This window comes from Trichosurus vulpecula, chromosome 4 (assembly GCF_011100635.1).
Source record: "Trichosurus vulpecula isolate mTriVul1 chromosome 4, mTriVul1.pri, whole genome shotgun sequence".
NCBI lineage: Eukaryota > Metazoa > Chordata > Mammalia > Diprotodontia > Phalangeridae > Trichosurus > Trichosurus vulpecula.
The window spans coordinates 214962718-214981463 of record NC_050576.1 but is presented as its reverse complement, the minus strand read 5'-3'; the positions used below and the strand labels follow the sequence as shown (position 1 = coordinate 214981463).

Here is an 18746-nt window from a genome sequence, read left to right as displayed (position 1 = left end):
TCCAGCTCCCGCTCCTCCCCGCCAAATCCCGCTTCAAGTCCGGGGTCTCCACGGGGAGAGGAGAAGGTGGCGAGGACGGTGAGGGCTCTGCAAGGGGATGTGGGCGGCCAGTGGATGGATTGTCCGTCAGTCCATCGTGGCCCCTTTGAATAGCTCCACCAGGTCCGTGTAGTCCGGGTCGATGAGGTCGGAGGGCAAGTCACCGTCGTCATTGGCGACGTCTTTGTTCGCCCCCAGGGAGATGAGGTATCTAAGGTGGAGAGGAAAATGGTAAATGGCTGGAGGGACCCGGGGGCCTAGTGGTGAGTGGGACAGCCACACTGCCTTTTTCTAGGTAAGGGGAGAGGCATGTGGTCCAAACCCCTGGACACAGCCTCACGTCCTGCAGCTCACCACCGCTTGGGTGGGATGAGTGCTGGATTCGCACTTAGTTAAAATGCCAGCTCTGCCACTTAGGACCAGTGTCACCTTGACCTCTCTGGGCCTCAGTTCAGTTCAATTCAAGCATTTATTAAGTGTCAAAAATAAAATAAAAAGTAGCCTTTGTCTTCAAGGACCTTAGTTCTGTTAATAGTTTCCCAAAAAGCTTTGGACCTTTAAAGGTTCCCTCTAGCTTTAAGTTCATAGTGCCCTATCATTTAAAGGTCATCCCACTCTTTTCCTAGGAGTAGGGAAATGAGGCTTGCAGCTAGGGAGGCTGGACTTTTAATTTGAGATCCCGCTCCTCCCCCCAAACGATGACCTTGGGTTGGATTACCATGTCCCAGGTCTGCCATTAGCAGCCAAAAGGATAGCTGAGCCTCTAGCCCCTGCCTGGGCCCCTCACCTGGCAATGTCCGGGTAGCCATCGCTGCAGGCCATGTGCAATGCAGTCCATCCTGTTTCATCCCGCTGGTGGATGTCAGCCCCATGCTTGACTAGTAGCTTCACGCACTCCAGGTTCCCAGAAAGTACTGCTTCATGCAGGGCAGCCAGACCTGGAGGAGGGAAGCATGAAGGAAGTCAATGGGTGGGTTGATTGGAAAGATGGGGATTAGAGCTGAAGGAGCTGGGGCTGAAAGCAAACTCCCTACCCCACATGTTCTCTTCCTGCCTACCCTAGGAGAAACCAAGTCTGCCAGGAACTAATTGTGTGATCTTGGGTAGGTCACCTCTCTAGAACTCAGTCTCCTCATCTATAAAAAGAGCAGGTTGGATTAGTCTAAGGTCCCTTCCAGCTCTAAATTGGTGCTGTGAGCCAGGCTAAGCCTCTAATCAGTGTCAGGGTGGTTCCCAGAGCAATCCCTCCCTAATCCAAGTCTAGATTTGTTACCTCCTATTCTGCCCCTTTAGAATTCTCTGAGCACCTGTTATCTGTCTCTCTCTCTCTCTCTCTCTCTCTCTCTCTCTCTCTCTCTCTCACACACACACACACACACACACACACACACACACACACACACATTTGTTTATAACAAGTCAAAGATCTTCCCGTGTAGATGTAGCTTCGGGTGCCTTCATTTCCTTTAGGGGTCTAAAATTCTCTTCTAGGGTATTGTGGAGGTAGGGCAGATTGTAGAAATAGCCAAAAGCAGCAAAGGGAATCAGTCTTGAAACAATAACTAACTTGTGAAGGAATGTAAAGAAGAGGACCCTCTTTTGCTCACCTGAAGGATAGATGGTATCCAGGGAGACTTTTCGAGTCCGGATGAAGCGTCCTACCTGCCTCAGGTCACCTTGTCGGATGTGATCCAGAAACAGGACATCGTTGGGAAATCGGACACAGCGCTCTGCATGTAGACGTCGCTGACTATAGCGGCTGCGGTGGGCAGGGGTGGTTGGCACTGAATAACGCATCCTAGCAGGCCGTGGGAGAAAGCAAATTCTCCCCAAATGCCCCTAAAAGATTTAGAGGGTCTGAGGAAATTGGAAGTACGAGTTAGGGAGTGTGCAAAGCACAGACAGAGCTTTGGTCTTTCAGAGAAACTCTGACTGTACAAAGATGGCAGCAGTGAGAGTAGCAGGCGCAGTCACAATAATGTCTCTTTCTCTCTCTCTCTCTCTCTAGCCCTGGGCATTTCCGCCTTATATAGAGCTTTCCAGGCTATATAAAGTGAGCAAGTCATGCTGTTTGTCGTGAGGGACTGTAATCGAGCCACCTCCCTCCCCGTGCTCAAGATCATGTTTTAGAGTCTCAGCTTTCAGCCCACCTGTCCCTGTGTGCAGCCAAAAGGGTCAGCTTCTTTCTGGCTACCCACTCCCAGCCCCACAGCTGGACCTAGGCACTTAAAGCTAGGCCCACTGAAATGCAATGAGAATCTTGCTAGGGGGATGAGTCTACTGGGAAGACTTGTGATTGCTGACTCAGTCAAGTTAGTCAACCAGCAACTACTCAAGGGGGAAGCAAGATCCAAAAATAACCATGAAGGCATATTAATACCTCAGAGTCCCAGCAATTCAGATTTGATGATGAGCTGGTTCTTAGGCAAGGGATGATGAAATGAGAGTTAATAGCACCCCATCCACTATTGTCTGACTCCTCTGGCATCCTTCAAGTCCCAGATAAAATCCCATCTTCTATAAGAAGCATTTCCTGATCCCCCTTCATGCTAGTGAGCTCTCTCTTGTTAACCATCTCCAATTTATCCTGTACATATCTTGTTTGTACATAATTGTACAGTATGTCGACTGTGAGCTTCTTGAGATCAGGGACTGTCTTTTTTTCTCTATATTCCCAGCACTTAGTACAGTGCCTGACACATAGTAGGCTCTTAATAAATACTTATTGACTAAGTGCCCAGCCCTGGCACTTGCTGCTGCCAGTATCCCCCAATTCACTTTGGGGATGAGAAAAGCAAAGGCCCTGAAAAGGAAGAACACCTAGGTCCAAGAGACCTAGACCCACTAGGCTTTCTACCTTAGATCTCTTCTCCCACCCCAATTCTATCCTGCCCTCTGATGCCAAACCAATCTTCCTAAAAACACTTCTGTCATATTATTTCCCTACTCAGAAGCCTTCTACTAGTAGCCTTTAAGTTCAGATTCCTCAAAGTAGCATTCAAGACTCACCCTACAGAGCTCAAGTCTAACTTTGTTGCCTCACTGCTCCCTGGTGTGAACTTTCTTCTTCAGCACAGCTGGTTCCATCATGCTGTCCCCCGAATATGCCAAGTCTATTCCTATCTACTATTTCCCCTTGCCTGGAATGCCTTCTACATCTATCTGAAGTCAACCCATCTTTAACGTCCAGCTTAAATCCCAGCTTATCCAGTAAACCTTTCCTAGAAAGGTATACTGAAATGCTGTTGGTGGGGCTGTGAATTGATGCAAGCATTCTTGAAAGCACAGTTGTGGTCTCTGATTGTGATAAAATAATACTACTGTGCTATGTATGAGAAATGATGAGCTTCATGATCTTAGAAAAACATGGAAAGACTTAAACGAAATAATGAAGTGTGAAATGAGCAGAACCAAGAGAACACTGCATACAGTAACAGCGATGTTGTTTTAAGAACAACTTTGAGCAAATACGGGACCATCTCCAGTTGTCCCGATCTGTATCTTGCCTCTGGGCCCAGATAGCTCAGGAAGAGAAAGTGAGGCTGGTGACTTTGCACAGAACCTCCCTCACTTAAATCCAATCCACTTGCTACATGGCATCACCTTCCTGAAGCAAACAACGACAACATTTTGGCTATTACAAATGCCCAAATTAACAATAAAAGACATATGAAGAAAGACACTATCTGCATCCAGAGAAAGAACTGATAAATAGAAATATGTATAGAATACTTTTACATATATACACCTATTTGTTTCTAATGGTGGCCATCTCTAGGGTGAATGGGTAGAGTCTGAAGGAAGAAAAAAAGAAATTTACATGATAACTTTATTATATATTTAAAAGGAATAGCAAGTTATACATCATAGATTTGCAATTTCATGAGCAATCCTCATTTTATCATAGTTTGTTATGGAAATGCTTGTTTCTATTCCATAAATTTTAAAAATAAAAATAGGTAAGCTTTTCGCTCACCTGTAACTGTTTAATAAAGATGAAAATAAAATTAAGAAAAATTTTTTAAAAAAGGAAACAGTCAATGTTGGAGAGGTTGTGGGAAGATAGAAACACAACCATTTCGGAAAGAAATTTGGAATTGTGGAATAATAATCACAATAAAGTGACTAAAATGTCCATATACTCTTTGACCTGGAGATCCCACTGGTGGTGTTTACCCCTCAGGAAGGTACCCTATAAACCAAGCTATTCCAGCAACTCTTCTTGGCGTAGCAAAGAATTGGAAGCAAGGTAAATCACCAATTGGGGAATGGTTAAACAAATTGTGATATATGGATGTAATGAAATATCACTGTGCCATAAGAAACTATCAACATGAAGAATTCAAAAAAGTATGGAAAGACTAGTGCTGAGTGAATTAGAAGAACCAGGAAATCAATATATACAATGACTGCAACAATATTAATGGAAAAAAAAGAACTCTTTAACTAATGACCAAGTTTGGCCCAGGGAAGAGTTGAGAAAATTTGCTGCCCTCCCTTCTGTGCCAAGATGGCAAAGGACAGACCATGGATGTAGGGTATGTCATATAACTAGATACAGTTGGTGAGGTGACTTTTACTTTACTGCTTCCTCCCTCACTCTCTTTAAATCTTTGTTTTGGAGGAATTCGCTGGTTCAAAAGAAAGAAGAAGGATATATTGACAAATGAAGGTGTATCAATAAAAATAAGATTTAAACAATGTTTCCCAATCACTCAAGCCTCCAATCATCTGTACTATCTGTACCACCCAGTTTGGCATTCATCAGAGACTTTGGTTATACAAATGTTTCGGGTTTATGTGCATATCTTGTCTCCCCAACTAGACTGTAAGATTCCTAAGGGAAAAAAAACTGTCTTTTTTTATGTTCCACATTGTACAGGACACCTATTACGGACTCAATAAATACATGTTAAATGAACAAATAGGCTGGGATTTTGAGAAAATAAGAAATCTCAAAATTATACAAAAAAGTTCAGAAAGGAACTAAAGATCACATCATTCAGCCATTTAATTTTTATAGTGTAATAAACCATAACTAGGGGATGAAGTACCTCATCCAAGATCAAAGAACTGGGATTCTGACCCAGGTCCCCTGATACTAAACCTGGAGTTTTTCTGCCCTATGTGGCCTCATGCATATGGAGTACCCTCCAGCCCCATCAAACTGTAAGAAATAACCCAAGGAGCAAGTGTGGAAGTGGGAACAAATGATTAAGCTTTCTCCTTATTTAAGAGGCGAGATGGAAGAGGGACAGTAAAGCAACATGGCCATGACCTTGGGAAATAAGTTTGTGTTTGTGTTTTTTGGTTTATTTGTTGGGTTTTTGGTTTGGGTTTTTTTTTTGTTTGGTTGGTTTTTTTTGAGAAACAAAGCTGCAAAAAAAAAAAAAGGTGGCTGCAGCAAGGAGAAAGACAAATGACTGGGCAGACTGGTTGTCAGCAGTAGCTGGTGCTGTAGGCAATTTAGACTTGGCTTCCTCAACACCTTTCAGACCTGGCTCAGAGTCAGCCTGGGTTTATTAAGTGACTAATGTGAAAAGTGACAAGTTCCGTTTGCTGTTCTTGATCCCAGTCCCTGCTGAGACTGAAGGATTTAGTAGAGAGAAAGAGAAGACTAATCTCTCACACTGAGACATAATCTCTCCTGTTTGGGGACCAGGAACTTGCTAGACTGGTCTCTAAACTAAAGTAGAACCCCTCCGAAGACAGAGGCAGGCTAGGAGGCTTGCTCTTACTCATGAAAAATCAAATCAGTGAATACTTGTTGAGCTTTGTTAAGGGCGATCCTTTTTTTTTTGATATACACACACATCTATGCATAGGCATACGTATATATGTTGTTGTTGAGTCCTTTCAGTCTTGTCCGACTCTTCGTGACCTCATTTGGGGTTTTCTTGGCAAAGGTACTGGAGTGGTTTGCTGTTTCCTTCTCCAGCTCATTTTTGTAGATGAGAAACAAACAGGGTTCAGTGACTTGCCCAGGGTCACACTGCTAGGAAGTATCTGAAATTAGATTTGAACTCAGGCTCTCCTGACTCTAGGACCCGCACACCCTATCCATTGAGCTACCTAGCTGCCGTGTTGGATGTGTGTGTGTGTGTGTGTGTGTGTGTGCACATATATACACATACATATTCTATGTATACTTATATATTCTCCCAGTGCTCTAGAATCTAGAGTTGAAATACATCTGAGGCAGGAGCTCTTAACTGGGAATCTCTGAATTTTTTTTTAATATTTTAATTACTTTATCAATATAATTGGTTTCCTTTATAATACTATGTATTTTATTTATGCACTTAAAGACATTATTCTGCCTTCCTGCCTCCTTTGGATGTTGTCTCCCCCTTTAGAATATAAGCTCCCTGAGGACAGGAACAGTCTATCTTTTTATTAATTATATCCCCAGAGTTCAACCCAGTGCCCAGCACATAGTAGGTGCTTTATAAATGTCGATTGGATTGAACTGAGTTGGGTCATTCTGAGAAAGAGTTGGTAGGCTTCACTAGATGCCAAGGGAGTCCATGACAAACAATGGTTAACTAAGACCCCCTACTCCAAAGACTAAGTTGCAGAGACAGTGCCTACCCATCTGCACTAGCAGAGAAAGTTTCCTCACCTGGGAGTTCTGTATACTAATGAAATAACAGCTCCAGTCCTAATGCCTACTTTATACTTTGCATTTGTACATGTTGGCTCTCCAGAGAAAACATATGCATTTTAAGAGCAGAGATTTTTTTCATTTTTTTTTTTGCCTTAGTATCCCCAGACCCTAGCACAATGCCTGGTACATAGTAAGCTACCAATAAATGATTGTTAAGGTGGCCTGAGAGCCAGGTAGGTTACATTTCACTCTTCCCCCAGGGTTCTCTGGTACCTTTATAGGAGGTTGAGAAGTATCTGGTCTCTGTGCCATTGGCTCAAGCTCCCACCAATTGTGTTCCTCCAATTTTAGAGGGGTCCATTGCATACCGGTTGTATTTAACCACTTAACAGTCAGATTAGCTTTTTCAAAAGGAATGTTTACTCCAGATGAACAGATACACAAACATTCTTCCCCAACACCTACAGAGCATAGTTCCCCCCTTACACTACTCCTGTCTATGAGGAGAAGAGTGGGATTAGGTTCACAGTTTGACTTAGTTAAAACCCCCTGGGCTTGAGTCCCAGTAGGCTGGCTTCTCAGGCCTTCCCTGCTCGCCTGGTAGGAAAGAAGGAAACAAGCATTCGTTAAGGTACCTCCTACGTGCCAGCCACCAGGCTAGGCTTTACAAATATTATCTCATTTGACCCCCACAACAACCCTGGAATGTAGGTGCTATTATTACCCCCATTTTTCAGTTGAGAAAACTGAGACAAACAGGGTTAAGTGACCTGTCTAGGGTCACACAGCTAGTAAGTGTCTGAGGTCAAATTTGAACTCAGGTCGGGAAGACTCTAGGCCCAGCATTCTATCCTCTGCCCTGTCTAGATGCTTTGTGCAGCTTCTGCCCTGGAACCCTGCCTCCAAAGATTACCAGGGCTCAAATTCCACAGCCTTAAACCTAGAACTGAAAAGGACAACTGAAATAGACCAAAACCTCAAGCCCATTTCTTGGGGTTTCGGGGCCTAAAAGAGAGAGAGAGGGAACATAGCCCTTCAGCCTACATCCAGCTCAACACAAGATGCCCGTGGCTGTGGATGAACACGACCTTTACCTCCTGGAATCAGCATGAAGGAGAAAGTGAGACTGTCCTAGTCTGGGAGTTTTAAAGACACAGCCTGTTCTGGCTAGCAGCCAATGGAAAAAGGCTACTCCCACCTCTATGCTAGGGGAACAGGTTGTCTCCTCCCAGAAGCGGATCCCTATCGTCTCCCACACAGGTTCTTCTGTCTTAAGTGATGTGGGCATGTGCAGCAAAGTTCTGTTATGCTTATTTAAATAAAGTTTCCTGTCCACAAATAACTTACAATTCAGCTACGATGAAGGGGAAAAGAAATGTAGCGCATAGTTCCGACTCTGTAGTCCTAGCCCCAGGAGCAGAAATCACCAAACCCCAACGTGCCCCAAATGGCCCTAAGAATATGGATTCATCAGGAACTAGGAACCTGGCCAGCTCCGATGGTCTAGTAAGAAAAGTGGTTTGGGAAGCAAAGCATTGACCAGTCTTATCTACTGGTTGCCTGGAAGTCAGGGGTTTCTTATTTGGGGACTGCTTGTACCAGTGTTACATGGAGACTAAAGTTGCACATTGTACACTTGAAACAAAACCCTTTGATGCGAAGATAGTATTTTTGTTCTCTTTTCCTATGGTTGTGGAAACTTAACTCTCTGCCCTATCTACCTCCCAGGAGTTGGAAGGATCAAATGAGGTACCATAAAAGGGTGAAATACAAAAGATGGTTAAATATCTGCAAATAGAAGGAATTTTTTTTTTTGGACATTTCTCACTTTAACCTCTTTGTTGGCCAGACTTAAGGATACCTGTGTGGGGAGAGCACTTTTGGGTGTGCTGGAAATTGTGATGCAAATACTTTTTGGCGTTGGAAACTACCTTTGGCCCTAAGAAGAAATGAATCTCTCAACGTTCTGATGCCATCATACTTCATCCTAGTCCAGGCTTTTTGAACAAATGTTTTCCAAAACATGAACATGATCAGAAGAAAAGTAGTTATATTGAGATTTCTTTTTCCTCCATAAAGGATATATGTGACCAGTTTTTAAGTAAAGGTATGATATAGCTAAAATAAAATCAGTATTTTTGAGGATCTGATCTCTATATGCATAAACTTCTTTTGAAATTTTATTTTTTCATTTAACAAACATTTATTTTCTCTCCTTCCCATCACCACAGAAGGAAAAAAAAAACCCTAATAGCAAATAATAGGCACAGGCAAATAAAACAAATTCCCCCAATGGGGAAATCCCCGTTGACTATTCCTGAAATACGCAAACTTCTAATATAACTTAGCTTACATCATTTTACATAAATACTTTTAGAACAAAAATAGACTAGCATATTCCATTAAAAAAATTTAAATGTTAATCTCTTTATAAGTCCATTCTCTAGATTAATGTCAGAGCCAGGACTAAAATCCAGTTGTATTGGCTGTTAGGACCTCATTCTTCCCATAATACCACATATGGTATAGGCAAGAATAATATTGGGCAGCTAAAGTCTGCCTACGTGCAGGGTTTTTTTTCTTTCTGTTGTCAGGAGAGTGAAAAAAGTGAAAACTTAATACAAAAGGCCTATCTACACAGCAACCTTTTGGCTTAATGCACTAATCCTCCAGCTAGGCCAGACAGAGTTTGGCTAGCAATCCACAAACTCCCAGAAAAATCCAACACAAGGAGGTACAGCAAATTGACTGCCTCTGCAAAGGGAAGAGGTACCAGGAACAATTTTTTTTTCCCTGTCACAAATATTCTGAGTTGTCGAGACAGCTGGTTGGCACTGCATATAGATCTCCAGACCTGGAGTCAGAAAGATCTGAGTTCAAATTCAGACTCTGACCTTTACTAGCTGTGTGACTCTGGGCAAGTCACTTAACCTCTCTTTGCCTTGGTTTCCTCATCTGCAAAATGGGGATAATTATTGCCTACCTCCCATGTAAGGATCAAATGAAATAATAATTGTAAAGCACTTGGCACAATGCCCGGTGCATGGTAAGTTCTATATAAATGTAAGCTGTTATTAATACACAAACACAAACACACACACACACACACACCCCTTGGGGTATTACTACTACTACTACTACTACTATTACTACTACATTGCAGATGCATCTGCCCCAGTGAAATAAGTAATCTACAATCTTTAACTGTGAATAATTTAAATATTTATGCTCATTTAAATTTCTCTCCCAGAGAACAGATACCTTGTAGGCAGAGATGCCAACAGCTAGGTGGCTTAGGAAGTGGAACGAGGGATATTTGAGTTCACATTTGACCTCAGACACTTAACTGGCTCAATGTAACCTTGGGAAAGTCATTTAACCTCGTTCTCAGCCTCCAGTTTCCACAAATGGAAAATTGGGTTAATAATAGCACCCAGGAGTATTGTGAGGATAAAAGGAGAGGCCATTTGTAAAATACAAATGTTAGTAGTAGTACAATATAATATCATAGTATATAATATAGTATTGTATATAATATAGTATTATACTATAATATAGTATAGTAAATATAATATAGTATATAATGTGTATAATATAGTATACTATAATATAGTATAGTAAATATAGTATATAATATAGTATAATACATAATATAGTATATATACACATAGTATATAATATAGTATAGTAAATATAGTATAGTAAATATAATGTATAATATAGTATAGTATATAATATAGTATTATCCTATATTATAGTATAGTAAGTATAATATAGTGTATAATATGGTATAGTAAATATAATACAGTGTATAATATAGTATAGTAAATATAATGTATAATATAGTATAGTATATAATATAGTATTGTATAATACTATTGTAATATTGTATAATATAGTATGTATGGTATTATAGTATGGAGAATAGCTATAATACTAGCTAATATTTATTGACACCAATCAATCAACAAGAATTTGTTAAACACCTACTATGTGCCAAGTACTGTGCTAGGACTTAGGGATACAAATACAAATAATGAAACAAAGCCCCTTTGCAACAAGCTCACATTCTAACAGGAACAAGAAGTAAATATAAAAATATATGCAGCATAAATACGGAGCTAATAAATGCATGCATACGTATACACACACAAAATAGTTAGACACAAGATAGTTTGGATGGAGGGCACTAGTGGTTGAAGGGGAGGAAGGAATCAGGAAAAGCTGCATGCAGGACATGGTGCCTCAACTGCCCCTCAGAGGAGGAGAGGATATTTATGAGATGGAGTCAAGGAAGAAGTACATTTCCCATGTGGGGGATAGCTAGTACAAAGAGATGGGGGTGAGGAGAAAGAAAGAGAAGACCAACTTGGCTAGATCACAGTATGGAAGGGTGAGACATAGGTGTGGGGTTCGGAAGAGAGGATGGAGAAGAGGGGAGAGTAATATCCAATAAGGCTGAATAGATAGATTGGGGCAATAGGAAGCCAGTGCCTGCTGAGCTTGAAGCTAGGAAGACCGTATTGACTGTGTGCCTCAGACCAAGTCACTTAGCCTCAGTGATCTAGGCAACCTCTAAAATGGTAAATCACAGATGCACTGGTACCATGAAATCTTAAGTCCATACCCTATCCTATGGAATGGGTAGCCCCTTACACCTACAATCTCTAACTATGAATAATTTAAATATTTATGCTCATTTAAATTTGGATGCCTAGCAGCTCGGTGGCTTAGTGAATAGATGAAGTGGAGTAAGGAGTACTTGAGTTCAGATTTGACCTCAGACACTTACTGGCTCAGTGTAACCTTGGGAAAGTCATTTAACATCTTTCTCAGCCTCAAGTTTCCTCATATGGAAAATCGGGATAATAATAGCACCCAGGAATGTTGTGAGGATAAAATGAGATGTCATTTGTAAAGTGCTTTGCAAATCTTAAAGTGCTTTATAAATGTTAACTAGGTCTATATCCCAAAGACAGAAAAAGGCGGAGGGGGGAGGACTTTTTTGTACAAAAATACTTATAGCAGCTCTTTTTATGGTGGCTAAGAACTGGAAATTGAGGGAGCCTAACAATTGGGGAATAGCTAAATTATCTGTAGTATATTATCATAATGGAATATTATTGTGCCATAAGAAATAGCAAGTAGGATAATTTCAGAAAAAAACCTGGAAAGACTTACATGAGCTGATGCAAAGTGAAGTGAGTAGAACCAGGAGAATGTTGTAAACAGTAACAGCAAGATGAGAGTTTCGAATGACAGCTATTCTCGGCAATACAATGATCCAAGGACAATCCCAGCAATGATGACTAATGATGAAGCATACCATCTGCTTCCAGATGGAACTGGAAGGTGAGTTGGTTCTGGCCCTCTCCTTTTCATTTAGAATGTGCTGATAATAATCATGGCTAGCTAGCCATGCTTCCAGAAAAAGAACTTATACTATCTGAATACAGACTGAAGCATATGGTTTTTCACTTTCTTTCTTTCATTCCTTTTTTTTTTATTTGAGGCTTCTTGTACAAAATGACTAATATGGAAATGTTTTACTGATTGCACATGTATAAGCTATAAGATTGCTTACTGTCACAGGCAGGGAGGAAGGGGGAGAGGGAGGGAGGGATAGAATTTGGAACTCAAAACTTTTTGAAAATGTTTGAAATTGTTTTAACATGTAATTTGGGGGGGAGAATAAAATATATAAAAATATTAGCTAGTAGTAGTGGTAGTGGTTATAATAGTAGTAGTAGTGGTGGTGGTGGTGGTGGTAGTAGTGGTGGTAATAGTAGTACTAGCAATAGTCATAAACCTAGGGTGCTCACCTTCCATTAGGAAAGCATCTACTTTAGAACATCTTAAATTCTAGCTGGAGCTTAGGTTAAGCACAATCCTCACTGAGACAAGAGTGAGATAAATGAGCCTTTCTTATTTTGAGCTAGCTAGGATATAGACTATATTCCCAGGTTAGCTGGGAAACCAAGAGCAAAATAAACCTTAATCATGTTTTGATACTGTCTACTAAACTATAGCCATCCTTCTCAGGTGATTGGGTGAATGTGCTAAGGCACCTAGCTAGCCATGATTATTATCAGCACATTCTAAATGAAAAGGAGAGGGCCAGAACCAACTCACCTTGAAATTTCATCAGACTTCAGGGTAAAATAAATGCAAAGATATTGTAAACAAAGATACTAAAAGGAAGCTAGACTCAGATTAAATTCAGTGACCAATTTCGGTGCTGAAGAGCGGGGAATGAGATGCCCTTCCCTCTTCTTAGTAGAGAGGTGAGGGGACAACAGATGGAACATCGCATTTGCTATAGTATACCAACACCTTATAAGTAAAGTTTACCTCATTACTTGCTTTAATGAGCCAATGGATGGTTTCAAAGAGATATGGAAAGACTTGTATGTACTAACTCAGAGTAAAGTAAGCAGAATCAGAAAAATTTACATTCATGCCTGTATGATAAAGATGAACAATTCTGTCAAAAAAAAAAACAAAAAAAAATTTTAAAAAAATTAAAAAAAAACCAAGATGAACAATTCTGAAGACTTTTATAACCTGATGAAGTATGAAATGAGCAGAACCAAGGGAACAATTTATGTAAAAACAGTAGCATAAAGACAAACAATTTGAAAGCTTTAAGAACTATGATCAGTGCAGTGACCATCAATGATTCTAATGGAGTGATGATGAAGAATGCTACCCACCTGTCAATAGAGAGGTAAGGGATTCATGGTATAGAATGAGACGTGTGTGTGTGTGTGTGTGTGTGTGTGTGTGTGTGTGTGTGTGTGTGTGTGTGTATTATAACAGGACCAGGAAGGGGATTTATTTGGCTTGACTATGCCTGACTATATTTGTTAGAAGGCATCTGTTTCTCTTTTTCTTTTTTTAATGGGATGAAAGGGTGGGAGGATGAGAAAATAGATTTCTATGAATTAAAAAATAAACTTTTAATTTAAAAATTATCCTTCTTTATTTCAAGAGAGGGTGATAAAAATGACTGTGTTGTAAAAATCCACAGGGCTTAAAAAATAGAAATAAATACAAAGCAACAGCTAATATTTACTGAGCACCCTTCTGCATTACATTTGTATGCTAAAACATAAATGGTAGCCTCGAGCTTTAGTAACCCTTAGGATGGACCGTTAGAATTCAAGGATATCAAACCACAGCTGGAATTGCCAATGTCCAATAGCAACTTAACATGTCTTACCATACACACCCAGAAGAGGCCACCTTTCAACCACCTCAGTTTTAGATTTTAGGTGACAACCACACCCGTGTGTGTGTGTGTGTGTGTGTGTGTGTGTGTGTGTGTACTCCAGAGTTGGAGGCAATTAGGAGCTGAACAGCACTAACAACTAGGGGGATAGAGAAAGGCTTTTTGCAGAGGGTGGGACATGAGCCTTAAAAGGACACGGGGTAACTAGGAGGCAGAGATGAAGAGAGAAAATTCCAAGCATGGAATGAAAATGCTCAGAGATTTGAGATGGAATATGGGGAGTTGAAATGTTCTGTACAAGGAACAGCAAGGAGGACAATCTCACTATATCACAGATTTCAAAGTAAAGTGTAAAAAGACTGGAAAGGTGAGGAAGGGTTTATGTTATGAAGGACTTTAAAAGTCAGACAGGGTTTATATTTGATTCTGGAGGTAATAGGGAGCCACTGAAATTTATAGAATGTGGGAGAAACATGGTCAGATCTATACTCTAGGAAGATCGATTTGACAGCTAAGTGAAGAATGGTTTGGAGTGAGGAGAGATTTGAGGCAGAGAGAGAAACCAGAATGCTGTTGCAGTAATGGAGACATGAGGTGATAGTAATAAGTGACATGAGGTGACAGTAATAAGAAAGAGGAAGCAATTAGCAAGTAACAGTAATTAGGAAGAGGGGAGTGTTTCAGGGAAAGATGAGCTGTTTCAGACGTGTTGAGTTTGAGGTGTCTATGAGACATCCAATTCAAGATGTCAAATAGGCAGTGAGAGATTTAAGACTGGAGGTTGGGTGAGAAGATAGGGTTAGATAAATAGATAGGTGAGTCATCTTTATAGATATGGTAACTGAATTCATGGGATTAGATGAGCTCACCAAACAAAATAGTATAGAGGTAGAAGAGAAAAACACCTAAGACAGAGAGACTTGTCAATTAGCTAACAGTGAATGCGACCTGGATGAAGATCCAGCGAAGGAGAATAAGGAGCAGACAGGAAGAAAATCAGGAGTAGTGTCACAAAAACCCAGAGAGAGGAGAATATTAAGGATGAGAGAGTGTCCAACATTGTCGAAGGCTAGAGAAAGCTCCAGAAGGATACATAAAAGGTATTGACTTACTTAACCAGAATAAGAACACAAGACAGAGGAAATCCCTTGAAATATTTAAGTAACAATTTTAGGACAAATTAAAGTATTAGTGTTTTATATATAGACATGTATGTGTATACACACACATATGTATACATATACACATATAGTATATATGTCTCTACAGTAAAAAACCTTATTTTAAAAGTTTGAATTTTATGTATTAGATTTTCTTAAACCAGTATACCTATAATTTGAAGAATAGGAGAAATATTTTTTGAAGGCTCCAGTTAGCTACTGTACAACAAAAGCTCTAATTGTTTCTAGCATGTTCCTTAATTATATGAATATATATATATATATAATATATATGAATTTGACAAACATGAATATTAGTTTATTTAAAGAACAGAAAAAGAGTATATAAAACAATGGAAGCATGACTTTCTAAAAGTATATAATTATTTAAATTAACATTTAAGATGGTAGGTACAACGCTGCCCTTTTGTTGCATCCTCTCCTGAACTTGTTTCAGCTCTGGTCTGTGTATTTTTTAAAATTTTTTTAATGATTCCACCACACCCTTTTATTTCTCTTCTTCTTCTTCTCCTTCTTCTTCTTCTTCTTCTTCTTCTTCTTCTTCTTCTTCTTCTTCTTCTTCTTCTTCTTCTTCGTATTCTTCTTCTTCTTCTGCTTCTTCTTCTGCTGCTTCTTCTTCTGCTGCTTCTTCTTCTGCTTCTTCTCCTCATTCTTCTCCTCCTCCTTCTTCTCCTCCTCCTCTCCTCCTCCTTCTCCTTCTCCTTCCCCTTCTTTCCTATCATTACCACTACTCCCCTATTTCTCTTACACAGACATAGAAACCACCTCTCCCTGGCAAGATAAAAATCCTCCCTATAACAAAAGTATAGTTAAGCAAAAAAAAAAAAAATCTACATATCTTATTCTGAAGCTCCAGTTTATCACCTCTCTGCCAAGAGGTGGGAAGCATGATTCATCTGCAGTCTTCAGGAGCTGTAATTGGTTATTGCATTGATTATAGTCTTTCATAGTTGCTTTATAAAAGGGGGAACACTGTATAAAATTGTTCTGTTTCTGCTCACTTCACTCTTCATTAGTTCATACAAATCCTCCAAAGTTTCTCTAAATTTGTCCTTTTTTATCATTCTTACAGTGCAACGATATTCCATTACATCCATATATCATAACTTGATCAGCCATTTCCCAAGTGACAGGCATCCCCTTAGCATTCAGCTCTTTGCTATAAACAAAAAGTGTTGCTATAAACATTTTTTTTGGTGTATATGGATACTTTCCTCTCTTTTATCTCTTTGTGGGGTATATAGTAGGCAGAGTTTAATGACTTTTCATGCCACCTTTCTACTCAATAAACTCCAGTGGCTTTCTATTGCCTCCAGGAACAAATACAATACAAAAGGCTCTGTTTGGTATTCAAAGTCCTTCATACTTAGCCTCTTCCTACCTTTCTAGTCTTCTTATACCCTACTCCCTTACACATACTCTTGGATCCAGTGACACTGGCCTCCTAGTTGTTCCATGAACAGGACATTCCATCTTTCAGCTCTAGGCATTTTCTCTGGCTGTCCCCTATGCCTGGAATGCTCTCCCTCCTCATCTCTACCTGCTGTCTTTCATGGCTTCTTTCAAGTCCCAACTCAAATCTCAGGAAGCTCTCCCCAGCCCTTCTACAGGAAGCTTTCCCTGGCTCTTCTGAATTCCAGTGCCTTCCTTCTGTGATTTCCTATTTATCCTATATGTAGCTTACTTGGTATATATCTGTGTGCTCTTTGTCTCCCTCCTTTGATTATAAACTCCTTGAGGGCAGGGACTATCTTTTACCTCTTTTTGTATCCCCAGCACCTAACAACAGTCCCTGGCACAGAGTAAACACTTAATATTTATTGATTTCACCTTTTTCATTTTTGATCTTGGAAATTTGGCTTTGTTTTATTGATCAGCTTTATTAGTTATTTCTTTAAATAAAAGGTCTCATTTTTATAAATTCAATTAATAATAACTAGTATTTATGTAACACTTTAAGGTTTTCAATATGCCTTACAAATATTGTCTAATTTTGTTCTCACAACAACCCTGGTAGGTACATGCTGTCATTATCCCCATTTCACTTGAGGAAACTGAAGCTGAGTTTATGTGATTTATCTAGGGTCAGTTAATAAGCATATGAGTCTGGCTATGAACTCAAGCCTACCTGACTTTAGGTCCAGTGCTCTATTTACTAAGCCAATTGTTTTATCTCTTTTTTTTATTTTCAGAATTCTACTTTTGTTTTTAATTGGAGATTTCTAATGTTGCTTTTCTAGCATTTTTTAGTATGCAACTGTAGTGGGATGTAGTGTGTGCTGTAATGGGAAAAAGTATGTTAACTTAAAGTGAGTAATTCCACTTTGTTCAAAGCCTCTCTTTTGTGACTTCAGTTGTCATATAAGTTTTCTATAAGAAGATAAGCATGTTTATAGTTTGTCAATGACATATAATCTCCCAAATTTAGTAAACAATTATTTATGATATATCCCCCACAATTTGGTAAACAGTAACTGATAAACACTTATTAATGATGTTAGGAAACTAAAGCTTTGGTTGATAGTTTCCTTTCCTCAGAAGCTAAGGTAAATCAATCACCAATAAGAACTCAGATGCACTTTTTTTTTAATCATCTTTAGGCAAAACCATAAAAATCCACTAGAGGCCCCAGCCATCAGCCTACTTCTAGGTGGCTACACGAACTGATTCCTGTGTTCCCTGAACTTTGAGATTCAAACATTCCATGTTTGCTCAAGAGCAGTGCTGATCTGCAGAGATTTGCCAGACCACCACCTCAGAGGCAGACACAAGGTTTACAGCTAGGCAGAGAAGGAACCTTGTTCTGAGTACAAGTATGAAACACAGGACATCTAGGAATCAAGTTGATAGTTTGTTCCTAGAAGGGTGGTGTTTACATGTAGTGATTAATAAAGTTTGATTGCATGCATTCAAACTAATTGTGGCATTAGTAAATAGTAAATGGATCTTAATCATGCCCTGGGTTACACATGTCCAATTTATTGATCTGTTTGTTTCCTCTTTTGTTGATGAAAATGTTTAGATACAAATTTTCCCCTAAGGACTGCTTTGGCTGCATACCAAAAGTATGTGACTTTATTAATGTCATATTTTGATGAAATTATCCATTGTTTATTTTTTGACCCATCAGTTCATAAGGGTGAAAGTATTTAGTCACCATTTAAGTATTAATTTTTTCAAAGGTAGTTTTCCGACCATAATTCTATTATGCTCAATAAAGCATGTTTAATGCCTCTGCATTTGCTGTTATGTCCTAGAACATGATTGATTTTTGTGAGAAATATATTCCTTTCTATTCTCATATCTGTAATCACCAGAAACCTATTACATACTTTTTCTAAAATTCTATTTAATTCCTTAACTTTTATCTTTTTGTAGTTTGCCTATTTCCAAGCACAGCCTGTTGGGTCCCCAACTACCATAATTTTGTTGTCTTTTTCTTCATGTAGTTTGATGAACTTCCTTTGCATACTTAGATGCTGTGCTATTTGGTGCATTATGTTAAGAACTGATATTATTTCATTATCTGCAGTTCAGTTCCTATAAACACAATGTACTTTCTCTTCATCTACTTTACCATATTTATTTTTATTGTTGCCTTGTCTGAGGGAGTCTTTACTATCAAGTGTTTCTTATAAACAACATAGTTTGTAAACTACAAACAATCCATTCCGTCATCCTTCATCAT

General features: G+C 39.4%; 1 protein-coding gene across 1 annotated transcript; it reads right to left on the bottom strand.

The window, feature by feature from the left end:
- Nucleotides 1-33: 33 nt before the first annotated feature.
- On the bottom strand, nucleotides 34-1953 carry PPP1R27 (protein phosphatase 1 regulatory subunit 27). The gene is made up of 3 exons (XM_036758038.1): nucleotides 1647-1953; nucleotides 827-977; nucleotides 34-250 (listed from the first exon to the last, which is right to left on the bottom strand). Exons 1-3 carry the CDS (start codon nucleotides 1834-1836, stop codon nucleotides 127-129), a joined length of 465 nt encoding a protein of 154 aa, XP_036613933.1. The 5' UTR covers nucleotides 1837-1953; the 3' UTR covers nucleotides 34-126.
- Nucleotides 1954-18746: the final 16793 nt, after the last annotated feature.